A 13,937-nucleotide genomic window follows, 5' to 3' on the forward strand; every position below is an offset into this window, starting at 1 on the left:
GCAACAATGATTTCATATATTGAAAATCAGTAAAGATTGTGATTTAAAACAGCTGAGTGAGACTGGTATGTCTGGCATTACTCCTCCCAAACTTCAGTTAAGAACTTTCATTTCACTAGGAATAAAGACATCCAAGAATCAGATGCTTTGTGAATGTTTATTGAATATTAATGTATAGTAAGTTTAGGCGTAATCTGCCTGGTGATAAGCATTCTGGTCCATAGGATGAGGAGGCTTGTGGCCCAGTAAGAAACAAGTTAATCTAGAAACCAGCAGTGCATAAAGAAAGAAGGAAGGAATGTAGAGGCATAGGACAGAAATGCAGGATAAGACAGAAAGAGAAGGCAGACATTAAAAGCTGTAGGACACCTGCTAATTGAGCCGGGGCCAAGGAGATGGCTTTCAAGAGAGAGGACCCCTTGGAACGCTCAATCTCCAAAAGCAACAAGTGAACCCCAAAACCAATGCAGAAACAGACAGAAGGAACATGTAAACGTACATTATGTTAAAAGAAAAGGGCAGACGTTAAAAGCTGTGGGATGCCTATTGGCTGAGCCAGACCCAGGACATTGGAGAAACACAGGACCGAGGAACTGGCAGCAGGAACAGCAATGGCCCAGAGTAAGGTAACTGTAGCTGAGTTGGATGCTGGGGATAGTATATATTCCATATATAATATATATATAATGGGGATACGTATAGGATGCCTACTGACTGAGCAGGAGGTAGGACACCAGACAAAGTTTAAACTGTAGGATGCCAGGCAGACCCAGGGCTGAGTTGGATGCCTGGGAAGGTTTAAACTGTAGGATGCCAGACAGACCCAGGGCTGAGTTGGATGCCAGGGAAAGTTTGAACTGTAGAATGCCATACAGACCCAGGGCTGAGTTGGATGCCTGGGAAAGTTAAAACTGTGGGATGCCAGACAGACCCAGGGCTGAGTTGGATGCCAGGGATAGTCTAAACTGTAGGGCGACTACTGACTGAAACGGAGCTAAGATGTTGGAAAAAAAACAGGGTGGAGATGACATCAGGAGCAGCAGGGCCAAGAGTGAGGAACCCAGGGCCATGTTGGATGCCAGGGAACAGAAGCAGAAGGCATTGCAGGAGAATAAGAAGAGATTAAAAATAAAGAACACAAAGTAAGAAGGTGTGATGCTTGCAATTCTGAGAAGCATGGTCCATGTATAGATGAATAATGCATGAGGCAAATGTGAGACAAACAGCATTTTTTTCACTTCCCTGATTTCCTGTATAATAATGCAAGGTGAATGTAGGAGGCGAATGTGAAACAAGTAGCATATTTTTCTCTTCTGTTCTGTCTTTTTTTTAGCTTTTCCTGTTTGTTGTTTGGAGCACGGTCCATGGGTAGAATAAATGTGATAAAAATGTGAGGAGAATGTGAAACAAGTAGTATATTCGCTTTCCTGCCTGTTTGAACCACGGTCCATATACAGAATGAATGTCATAAAAATCCACGATAAATGCACAACAAAAAGCACATTTTTTTTGTTCTGTCTGATTTTTGCTTTTTCTGCTTGTTGTTTGGAACATGGTCCACATATAAAATGAAAGTTACAAAAATGCAATAAAAATCTAAGGCAAATGTGAAACAAGAACATATTTTTTCTGTTCTCTCATCTTTTCTCTTTCCCACCTGTTGTATGAAGCCTGGTTCACTTATAGAATGAATGGAACAAAAGTGAGAAGAGACGTGTGCAAGAGTTCTATATATATATATAGTGAAAGTCAGTAATGATTGTGATTTCTAACAGCAGGGTGAGATTGGCTTGTCTGTCATTATCCCTCCTGAACTTCAGTAAAGAACTTCCATTTAAATATGAGCTTATATTGGTCTAAACATGAACAGCTCAGCCTTATACATTTCATTGTGACATACAGAAAAAGATCAGTGTAAGAAAACAAAAAAAGGAAACAAGACATCAGTGATTTTGCCTACAGTAATTAGGTATTCACATCACAAACATACCCTCCACTTGCTTTTTGCAAAGTTCTTTCTGATCTGTCGACTAACAGACTCATGAATGTTCTTGCAGAGAGCTGTATCTCCAGCAATCCTGAAACAAGACAGAAATCATGGTAACTATACTAACAACTGTATTCTGCTTTAGAGTATATAGTAATACATGCACACTGACACCTACTAATATTATTGTGATAAAATACCAATAATAGAATTTTTAAAATAATTATTATGGAATTTACAACGAGTCTATAGATGGCCAATATCTGATTTGGCTCAGGTTTGAAAAGATTTGACATATTTGTGTGAAATAAAATTGTGAAGAAATAATTTGGCTTCATTGCTTATAACTATTGCAAATTACAATTTGTGATTAGTGTTTATACCTCAACAAATAAAGGTCAATTGTTTCTTTTTAGTGCTTTGGTGGAGCTGATTGAATTGAAACTGTTATGTCTCCTGTAGAACAAAAATAGATATATGACCCAATATGGGTGACCCATATACAAAACACGACCCAAATGCATGTTCAGTAGCATTGTCTTCTGGCAGGCTGTTGTGAACAATGTGTTGTTACTGGTTAGGACAAAATGATCTAAGCACAATTTCATCCACTTTCCCAGCACGTATTGCTTACACTAACTGGTTATTGGCAGATGGTGCTGCTTAAACATTCCCAGGCATACTTTTTGTCTGAGAGGTACAAAGATAGAAAGTGATGAAACCAACTCAATAACAGGGTGAATAACAAATCTCCAAATTAAAAACTACTCAATGAACTGAAAGCTGAATATACTTTAGATATTTGTTGTTTCCGTTGCTTTGGATACTACATTTTCAATGTAAAAAACTCACAGTCATTTCAGTTTTAGTCACGGCAGTTTTATAACTCAGTATCCAAACTGCAGGACCTAGATACACATAGAATTATATGTTGCTTCAGACCTTTCAAATCTTTTCTAGGACTGAACAGCCTTTCACTAAATTTCACCTAGATTTTAATTTATGTGATACAAGTTTCATGATGCATGTACAGTACCATTTTATACCATTTTGAAGTCTAAGTCTTTCTTATGTTTATGGTGGTGATGATACATGAAGAACTACCCCACTATTAAATGACACTTAGCAATTTTATATCTACAGTAACTGAAAACATCACGGGGGGGAGTGGGGAGGTTGGAATTTCTCCCACCGCAAATTTGAAAAGTTGGCACCCATGGTACCATTTTACCTTCCCAGGATATTTGTAGTAAACTTTTACTTGACAACACTTTAGACACCACTCTTAACTGTTCACTCATATCAATAAAATAGATAATGTGCAGACTAGTAATTGGAAGGTATTCATTCAGAAAGGATTTTTAATGCACGAGTCACCTCAGGACCCCATGAGCTCAGGTATGAGCCCAGACGGTCACTCACCAGGGGTGTCGCAGTGCCTGATCACACGTGTATCTTTTATTGGGATCCTTCTCCATCAAACTGCTAATAAAATCTTTAGCTGGAAAACAAGTGTTTCTCATTGTTAATTGTGTATTATCCAAATTATACTCAATTCAAAGAAGAATTATGCAAAGCAAACAACTCAACAGACACACATGGTTAATCAGGGACTTGTAAAACAGAGGAGAAAATGAAGGAACAGCTTCAAGGGACCACATTTTTCTATAATAACTGGTCAATGAAGCTGATGGAACTTTTGCAGAATCAAACATACCATTTACTCACACTGTTTGGCTTATATAATTTTCAGCATGACTAGTGGTGCTAGAGTATGGGTGTCCTGAGCACCTGGGTTAACAATCCATTTGCACTTGGAATCCTCAAAAGCACAGGCAGGTGAAGAACAATCAGGAAGTGAGCTAAAATCAGTAAGAATAAATGTATATGAACTGATACAGTATGTATGTCCAAAGATGTATTCCTATTGCAAATGTGGCTAGACACATTATTGATATTTACGAATCTTAACCTTTTGATTCTCATAAAAAATCATGTTTTGCAGTAGGTTCCCTTTAACAAACAGGAAAGAAGGAGTTCTGATTGTTTAATGTGAAGATGGACTGTCTCCAAGTCTTGGCTTACAAACAGGACTCGGATCTGTGCCCACAAAACTGATCCAAGTCTGTTTATTGCATGCCTACCTTATCCGTCAGCTTCTTTTCCTGTAAATGCAGACCTTGTTTTTTATTTTCTTTACTGGCAACAAGCAGCTACTGATTAGTCCTGAAGTTTCAGGCCTGCTGGTTAGTGGTCTGAGCCTAATTTCAAAGTCTTGAGTGGTATTCAAATTGCAATTTAAATGAGTGGAAATCTGGAGGGTGTAAATCAGTAGCCTTCACTACCCATTTCAAATGTACTGAATTCCTTAGCTCTGACTTCAGCAAAGAGCACTGCCAGACTACAGACCATATGGCTCAGGTAATGTTTTAAGTGAAATGAAGAGTACTATATCTGGGACTTATTCCAAATAGGTTTTACATATTGTAGAGTTTACATAATGGTGCATATATCATATGGGAATTATTCTATCATATCATTTGGATACAGTTGTTTTGTAGCATGCTAAATCTATTAATATTTTATGTGGTTGGCTGCAACAGAACTGTAACCATTTCTTTAAAAGGAACTGAAGTTCAAATGATGAAGTTCTGTTTATCTACATACAATCTGAGACAAACATTTTGTGTTTGTTGCATATTTTCCAGGTTTCTGTGAACAATTACCAACTATTTTCATGAATCAGATTCATGTGAAGTTTCAGCACTTTTTTTACTGATCATATAAAAAAAAAAAACAGACCAAAGTAAAAATTGATTTTTGTAAAAGAAACAATTAAAAACGAGACCTTACATTTTATGTTACATTATCACAGAATGCACAGTAGTACAACTTCTGTCTTCTTACAGATTATAGGATATGTTGTTAAAAACTATAAGATATGAATCGCTCATTTACCAAGTTAGTAAAATGTTAATGTGGCTTCCCAGACAGGTGGTTAGGGCCCAAATGGCTAAACAAAATTTTAGATTAACTTAGTTACTTAACTACTAAACAAAATGGCTCCTTCTCATTTGTAGACATTTCTTATCTTCTTGTGTGAGTGTAAGTACCCTATAGTACATGTGTAACCAGGTGGCAAGGTCAGGGCACAGGGAATGGGAGTTGTGTCCTCACGCAGGTTGCCAGTTAGTTTCCTGCTACTATCTGCCATTCATGTATCCTGTGCCATCCTGAGAAAACATCTGTATACTATCCTCTCTCATATTCTCTCATTTTCAGAAAATAAACCTTTAAATACGCGATCCCATATGGATTGACTCTACCGGTTCCTGGGAAAGACATGCAGGATGTCACTACTGACACTGCCACTGTGACGTAGACACACTTCAGCAAGTTGGCCTCCGGTGTTTATGGGAAGTGTGGTTTGTCCAGGCAATGCAGTGTCTCTGAGCTATAGTAGCCAGTTTTCTGTTCCCAATTCTCAGTCCATATTAACTTCAGGGCCCTAGCAGATGGTGTATACTGTACTAGCGGCTATTGTACTTTCTGCTTTGGGGCATCTCAATGTAGTGTCAGACGGAAAGACAGCTCAGGACTTGAAGCTAAATCAGATCAGTGGGCTTTTTCAGGTTTAGACACAGTATACAATGCAAGATTTAAATAAACTCCTGGAATCAAAAATGCAGTGAAAAAAAAACATTCGTAGTTGCTGGATCATTATATTTCAGTTTGCTGGTATCAACCAATTTCCTATTGCAAAATACATTGTACATCCAACATTTAGTTTACTGTATTTGTATTGTGTTGTCTAATATGCAAACCACAACCTACCTGAATCTGATATGTCATCCCAGTATGGAGCATCAAACTCATACTCAGCTTTTAAAATCTGTTCAAAAAGCTTAGAGTCATTTTCATCATAGAAGGGGGGGTAACCACACAACCTAGAAAAAAAAGGATTGTACGTCACAAAAAGGCAAAAAAGAACAGATTTTATATTCCAAATGTTAATGATGATGCTCAGCTTTGATAATTGTGTTATAGTGCATAACATGATTTTGACCTTCCTTACAAAATTCTTTCAAAAAAGATTAGTCTTTTTTTCCATTGCTGAATGAAAATGCTTTCATACTACACAGTTTGATGACAGGAAGACATTTTTCACTGGCTAGTCTGGGGCATTTTAAAATTGTTTTCTAAGCTGTATGCAGCTGAGAGAGATACAGTATCAGGACTAGAGTGGATAGGGTGGAATTACATGTCTGAGTGCTGATGAGGTCCAGGAGACACCTGTGTTGCAAAGTTAGTCTGCAAAGTAGAAATTAGATAATCACATAATAATTGCTGGGACCACATCTGGAAACTGCAGAATAACATTTGTTTTTAAATCTGTAAGGACCGCAACAAATTTCCCACGAAAAGAAATGGAGATAAAATGTTAAAAGTGCTTCTGTAGAGTAAATAAATATACACTATCCAAAGAGTATTCAACAAAGACATTCTATTATTTCCAGTCAGCTATATTTAGCACTGGTATTAATGTTTTTGTTCACAGGGCCTGCACCCTAGATTGCTGGCTCACCCAGGAAATCTGAAACAACTTCCTTAATGTATACAATTTTACTAAATCAAATCCTTTTTTTTTGTATTTATGTACACATAGAACTCTCTGTATATGTTCTATACAGTAAATACAAATGGCAGCACAAAATGTTACAAACCAGAATTTCTTTACATCTAGCTATTTGTAGTACACATGGTTAAATTAAGAAGTAGTACTATAAAGCTACCTCTTAATTGGTAAAAGAGCATTAATAAACTAGTAATAAACTGTATGCAGTGATATTCATTCATGCAGGAATATAATTTTCTGCATGAATGAAGTAGAATTGGTTATATATTTTTTATGTTTACACATTCAGTCAAATATGAAAGATATTAACTTCAGTCAGTTGTGAAGAAGAAAATTATTTTTCCTGCCTACAAAAGCAATCTTCACACCTGAAGTGGCTTTAGTGAGCCTTACAATGCTAATTATGAGAAGTCAATATCAAAGAGAGATTTGAACACAGTACTCTTAGAAACTTAAAAGGGGAAAAGAAATTACAAGGCAGAAACAAAATTGTTCTATAATGTATGAGGTTTGTAAGAACAACATTACACCAGTGTCATACTTACAAAATCAAAGAACAAATATATTTTTCTTCAAATCTGCATTTTATATATCCTTAAATATGCATGCTGCCATTTATATACATATAGTATATATCCCCGAGAAACTTCCTTCCTTCTATTATAAATAGATAGTAGATCATTTTGTTGTATATTATGTATTTTTCAAATGAACTAAATCTTAGTGATTTTCCTTATCACCAGCTGTTATAAATTTAGGCTTTTCTGTTCCTTTGGAAGAAGGTAAAAGTAATGCACTGAGTGACAAATATGTATTTTAATATGACTAATACAATGAAAATAGAGAATATGCAGTAAAAAAAGACAAAAACAAAAAGTATTTTTACATGCATTTTTTACTACTGTATATCCAAGCCCAAGACAATTACAGCCAAAGTCAACAGACTGATATTTCAGGCTTTTTCAAAAGATCTTGTGATATAAATATTTTTTTCTCTTTTCTGTGATTGTGCTAAGATCTGGGAATTGGGAGCTGTCTTGTAACCAACTGTCTACATGACTGCGATTTATCCAAATTTCTGTTGCAGGGACACTTTTGTCTGGAGTATTAAAAATACAAGCATACAAATTCGATGAGAAGTTGCCCTGACATAAAATAAAGCTTGCACTTAACATTTAGGAAATGCAGATTACATAAACACATAAATATAAGAAAAACTCGTGATTACAGTAGGTTCTTCTCTAAGGCCAGGACTGACAGTACATCTGATTTCTAATGCATTCTGCGGGCATTTTTTATTTTGCTTGAATAAGATGGAGGACTACTGGATGAAAATGGCCATCAGCAGAACAGAAAGAAAAACGGAAAAAAAAAATGTGTACTCCAAGACTAGTCCAATTTGGCAAAGCAATTAGCTTCTTAAACTTTCATTCACCTGCACTTATCCTTATATAGCCTTGTGAGGATCTTAAGGCCACCTGGCTGTGCAGGCTCATATGTACTCCAGAAACTGGCATGCTAGAAACATTTGCTCTGCTTAGTTAATTAAAGTCTTACAAGCGACAGAGCTGAAGAATAGTGATAACATTTTCCAGACTCAGTTTTAAGATAAGATACTTGTAAAGCTCTTATTACTTTTACAGGTAAGACATTTGTTAGATTGTGTGCTGTTAACATGGAGTCAATCCAAATGAAAGCTTATTCTTCGTGCTTAATGTCTGCATTCAATTCTGTATCATACACAACAGCAATTACACAGAAATAAAGTCCAGTTTAGTATCACCTCCTACACTTCTTAAGTCTCACCCTTTCTCAGAGCACCCAGCTTTTTTCTTCTGTGGATCCAAGTCACCTCCCAGAGCCCCCTCAACCCTATGCTACCTGTTATTTTGGTCCTGCATGATTTATCCTTGACTTTCCAATATCTGTGCAACCTGCTGAAAGATGCATTCCCTCATGTTTGGTTCCATCAGAATAATGTCTCTAAATGTACGCTGCAGGGTCAGAAAGACAATAGAAGAGGATGCCTTATCATCTATTCTATAGTGATATTGTAGATGGGGAAAAAGATGGAGGTCCAGTAGGATCTGCTTCCCAAGAAGCTTTGAGAGGCTTGAGTGTACCTGATTCAAACCTCAGAAACATCTGGACAGATTCAAACAATGCAGAATGTAGAAAAGAGCCAAGAACACCAGGGTAATAGAGCTTGCACAGTGGGCTAGAAACTATAGAAGTTCTATCACCCCTTTTTGAATCATCCAAATCAGGAGGTGGCCAGAGGTTTTGGAAGCCATGAACATTATTAATTTATCTGTGCAGCAATTCTTCATTTACTTGTCTGATAATAGTATTTTTATCCAAAGAAGCTTACATTTCTAACCCCTTGTACAGATGAGTATATTATTGGAACAACCTGAGCCAAATGGCATAAGGCTACAACAGCTGTGCCCCACCTGGGAATTGAACCCTCTACCTCCTTGTTTCACTACTGATGTGATTGTTTGTGATCTCTCTATAGTATGGTAACAAATTGTATCAAATAAAGATGCATTCAGATAGTATATCTCAAATAAATTCTGCATTTAAAAGGAGTATTAATTTTGCTAGTTTTTCAGAATGAAACTATTTTATGAAAAGGAGTGCCCACACAGAAAACATTAACGTTTTCCTAATCACCACACTACTTTCTAAGAAAATAAATTGAAAGATATGTTGAACTTATTAGACTACTGAATGAAACAACGAGAACTCTGAATTCTGTCTACATTTAATTGTGTGTAGGGACTTACTGCATGTCTTAGCAGACAAATGAAAATGTGACACATTCAAATAAAAGGTATTCAGAAAGCTAAGCTCTAGTGACATAAAACTCTGCATGCAAATTGCAAAGTGCATGCTGTGAATGAAGTTCAAACTGTTCATTTCTCATGACCTGTACTACAGAGGCACAGAGACAAAGCGCTTATTGTCTTCATAAAAAGAGAGCTAGCACAATTGTCAGACCATAAGAAAGGTTAAAAGTGAGAGGTGGCCATACAGTCCATCCATCTGTTTGGTTGCTAGTAGCTAATTGATCTGAGGATCTCAGAAGGTTTCTAGAAAGAAGCCAGCACATGTGCTTTAACATTCCTATTTTTCCAAATTAGATGGTAGGTTAAAACAAAATCTATACTGTGGATTTAAAATCTTGAAAACCTGAGAGCGGCACTTTCAGGAGCAGTGTTCACAGAATGAACTTCCTGATATTATACTACATGAAACATCCCTTTGTGGGTTTCCTGAAGAGCTGTGACTCTCTCAGCTTTTTCCAGCAGATAAGGGTCAAAGCCATCCGAGCCTTTTTTAATCTAAGCATCGGTCACCACGCAGCATTCAAAAGATCATGCACATTACAGTGGCAATTCCTGGATCCCTAGATGTTTCATTTAAGGGAGGAAGCGGTATTATATGTACAGTATAAGAAACAAATGAGACAAAATGGCCATCACACAGTCATTGTACTCCTACCTAATTCTAGTAATTCAGATACAAACAAGTGCTAACAGTCTGTATTACCAATTCTAACTAAGGCTCTGTAAACTTACAAACAACACATACTGGTCAATTGTAAATGCCGTTTTAAATAAAAACATTATAAAGTGAACAGTTTGGCCACTTGGGTTTGGAAGCATGTCAACAAATAACCACAATAAAAGACCAAGGCACTGCAAATGTTCCCAGGGACTGTCAATTTGGTAAAAAGCATTTAAGAAAACAAGCAACATACCAATATCAATACCCATGTATCACGGAACATTTATAAAATCTAACATATAAAACAATGTCTTTCAAATGTAGACAAATGTTGAAAAAAATGCAGAATATTTATTTCCCTTATTATTTTTCCTGTGTAATAAAAAATGATTAACAGCTCTGTTTTTTTAATAACTCTACTTCATGCAAGTAAGGAATGACCACTAAATCATTCCAATTTGCAAGACAGATGGTCCGAAAGTCATAATGAATCAGAGCTTAAACACAGCTCATTCTGTCAGAATAGAAATAAAGTCTTTGGATAAGGCTAATAATATTACAAAAATGTGACATTATGTTAGTTATTTTTACAACAAAATGCACAATCAATAAAAATCTGGCATCAGCAAGTGTAGAAGTTTTTACTTATAATAATTTTCTTTTTTCCTTATAACATTCATCTTTCTGACCTATCATATTGTATATATTTCTCTATTCCATTCTTATTTTCCTATAGTATTATTCTTACATTATTGAATTTTCTTCGCAATTCCTTATATCCTTTCTCTTTGTTACTGAATTATTCTAACACCTTTAGCTATGGAATGTTAAGATTGTTATTCAATGTCTGTTTTTCAGTTGTTTTGTTTAGTGTATGTTCCAGTCCGTTGACAGAGTGGTCAGTGCCTAATGTGTGTAAGTCATGTAATGTAATGAAAACCAAATATGCCTGATACACCACAGCACTGCTGTCAGGTTTTGATTGGTGGAATTGGGTCACATGACCAGGTGTAGCCAAGTCCACCTGTGCCTCAGGCAAGAGAGAGAAAACAAAGGAAACAGAAGAAGACAAGACTGCAGCCGCAGGTTTTGGGAACACTACTACTGCTACTGCATAAAGGGAAAAGGGAAAAATTCCCTCCTGTAAGCAGACAAGGCCATAAAATTTATTTTAACATTTCCTGTGTAGTACAAATATTTCTATTGTGTACAGTAATTAAGAGTATGTTTTACTCATTCTGGTTGGGCACCTGTCCCTTCTTTCAAATCTAAACATGAGAAATTAATTTTAAAAGGGTAAAGTATCCTAAAGCATACAATTTTACTTTTATCCCTCACAGAAGCTGCAAAGATCATACAGAGTGGGGAGTGTGGGCTGCCTTGCTCAGTTTCCTTAGTCATTCACTTGGCATTCTGAATACCTTGAAATTACTTCACAGACAACTTCTTTTTTTAGAGGGTAACAATGTCTCTGCTGAGAAACTCTTGTCATTATAATTGAATTTACAAATAAGCACATACATTTAAGTCTCTTGTCACAAAAGAATGCCTTCCATGCATTCACATTTTTAAATACTTTAGGAATTGTTAGAAATTTCAGGGAATCAGGTTTAAGTTTAATCCAGTAGGATCTTTTCATGCACATGTGAACTGGTGTATGGACTTTTAATTAGTGAGGCGACATCAAAATATTGACATAGGAACTGCCATGGTTGCTAAGAAAACGACATCACACTTTGGCTTCAGATTTTCTGTTTCAATGTTATTTTTTCCCGTACTTCAAATTTAATTGAACTCACATTGCATAAAAATTATTCCATTAAATTAGTCCGCAAGTTGTTACAGTGTTTTTTTATACGCTTAGGTCTACATTCCTTTTTTAATTGGTTAGTAAAAATCACTTGAAGTGCACACGTACATTTTCAGAAGAGTACCTCACCAGCCTGTCTGGATGTGTTTGTTTATCCTGGTATTCGGATCCAAGCACAATGCCACAGGCCTGACTGGAACTGTAGATAAGTGTTACCACCGCAGGGTGGGAAGGTAAGGACCTTATACTGGAAGCTGTCCATTCAATGCTCCAATAAAGGTATGTCTGAACTTTAGGAGTGACAAATCATGCACAGAAAATCTATATTTAATACTGTGGAATTCAGTTTTGGTGTACGTCTAAGCCTAAACAGCTTTAAGACTTTGCTGTCTTATTCAAGGTTTATAATGCAGCATATACAGTACTGTTTATGTACAGTACAGTACAAAATCTTGCAAAGACATTATACAGTATATTCATTCTTTAAGAATCAGTCAGGTAGCAGCCAAGAAAGTAAAAAATTAACATGAAGTCACTTTTCAAGATCTTTCCTATTATAAGACCGGATTTCAATGAATGAAGAGAACTGACAAATGTGAAAGGCAGGTTTTATACCACCAGTGGTGCAACACTACACAATGGTACACAGGTAGCCTAAGCGCTGTGTGGGTTGTGAAAGTAGGAAAACATCACAAGAGGGCTCTTATTTGTAGTGTCCTTACAATTCAGTAAACCACGGTTTTACAATGTCACTGAAAACAAGATAATCTGATGACCACTCAGATTAGCTCTGTCTGAACATTTTTTCTTTCATCTTTTGGGTCCATTTATCACAACCATTTTCACTGTGATCCTAGATTAATTGTATTTTTTCAAATCATACACAGCCACATTTGTTTCCAGAGCCCTTTTTGGATGCTTTGTAAATGATCTAGCTCGCTCAATGTTCATCCAGTAACTTTACCTTTGTAACCACAGTAAATAGGTTGCTAATGTGTTAATATTATGTTCATGTACTTATATCTAATTGGGATGAAATTAACAAAAATATTTACCCAAAGGTTATTTTTTAAAATTGTTTACTTTAAAAATTAAACAATGGCCATAAAAGGTTACTACATGAGGTTGAGTCAGACTACATCTGTAGCCAATTTTACAACAATCAGCTAGTGAATAACCTCATTAAACTGTTCCCTGTTAATTTTCCTAACATACTAAACACAACAAGACCATTTTATCCCCCACTTCTCATTACACACAAGCATCCTTTTTTAATTTTTATCTGTGTTTTTCTACATTCAGTCTTGTCAAGAAAAATAAACACAGCAGTTCTCTCTCTTTCCCTACACAGTATTTCTCTGAAGATGCTACGGGTTTAGAACTAGACGTGCACTCACAGAATGTAGGCAATAACTCCAATTGACCAGCAGTCAACAGCTTTGCTGTAGGGTTTCTGAGCCAAGACTTCTGGAGCTGCAAAAGAATACAGAGAAGTTATGAACTAAGCAAACGGGAAACAACATTCGTCTGACCATGTTGACTCAGGAACCTAGATAATAATACTTAATCATTATAATAACTGCTTACACTAATATACTAATATTTTCTAGACATGTTAATTAGGGCTTAGGTTTATGAATGTAAAATACTAGACCATCCTATGGTCTGCTTCACCTGGTAATGGTTAACAACTCTACATTATGGAACTGAGCATAATCATTTATTAAAATTAAGCTGGGACCTGTTTCATACCCACCAAAGTTTTCACAATATTGTCAAGCACCACATCTCCACATTGTACACCTGGCAGTGTGGCATTCTGTAAAATGTACAGGTCCCTTTTGCCTTCCATATGAATTCTTAGAATAAATAATAATAGACCCCCCCATCCATTTCTGTCATGCTCTACAACTGTCTGACTCTTCTGCAGGCCCTTGTCCTACCGCTTGTGTTGTCCAGAAGCACACAGGAATCATTCATAAAGATAACTG

At 36.3% G+C, this 13,937-nt stretch overlaps 1 protein-coding gene across 3 annotated transcripts in view; it reads right to left on the reverse strand.

Moving 5' to 3' along the window:
- Window positions 1–13,937, reverse strand: part of camk1da (calcium/calmodulin-dependent protein kinase 1Da) — a 134,739-nt gene that overhangs the window by 7,714 nt on the left and 113,088 nt on the right. For all 3 annotated transcript variants that reach the window (XM_006633352.3, XM_015352379.2, XM_069192522.1), the window contains 4 exons: window positions 13,344–13,419; window positions 5,822–5,934; window positions 3,410–3,488; window positions 1,991–2,078 (listed from right to left, as the gene is read on the reverse strand). In XM_006633352.3, coding sequence (XP_006633415.1) covers window positions 1,991–2,078; window positions 3,410–3,488; window positions 5,822–5,934; window positions 13,344–13,419 — 356 coding nt within the window. The remainder of the gene's footprint in view (window positions 1–1,990; window positions 2,079–3,409; window positions 3,489–5,821; window positions 5,935–13,343; window positions 13,420–13,937) is intronic.

The sequence above is a fragment of the Lepisosteus oculatus genome, chromosome 7 (assembly GCF_040954835.1).
Source record: "Lepisosteus oculatus isolate fLepOcu1 chromosome 7, fLepOcu1.hap2, whole genome shotgun sequence".
In the NCBI taxonomy this organism is placed as follows: domain Eukaryota; kingdom Metazoa; phylum Chordata; class Actinopteri; order Semionotiformes; family Lepisosteidae; genus Lepisosteus; species Lepisosteus oculatus.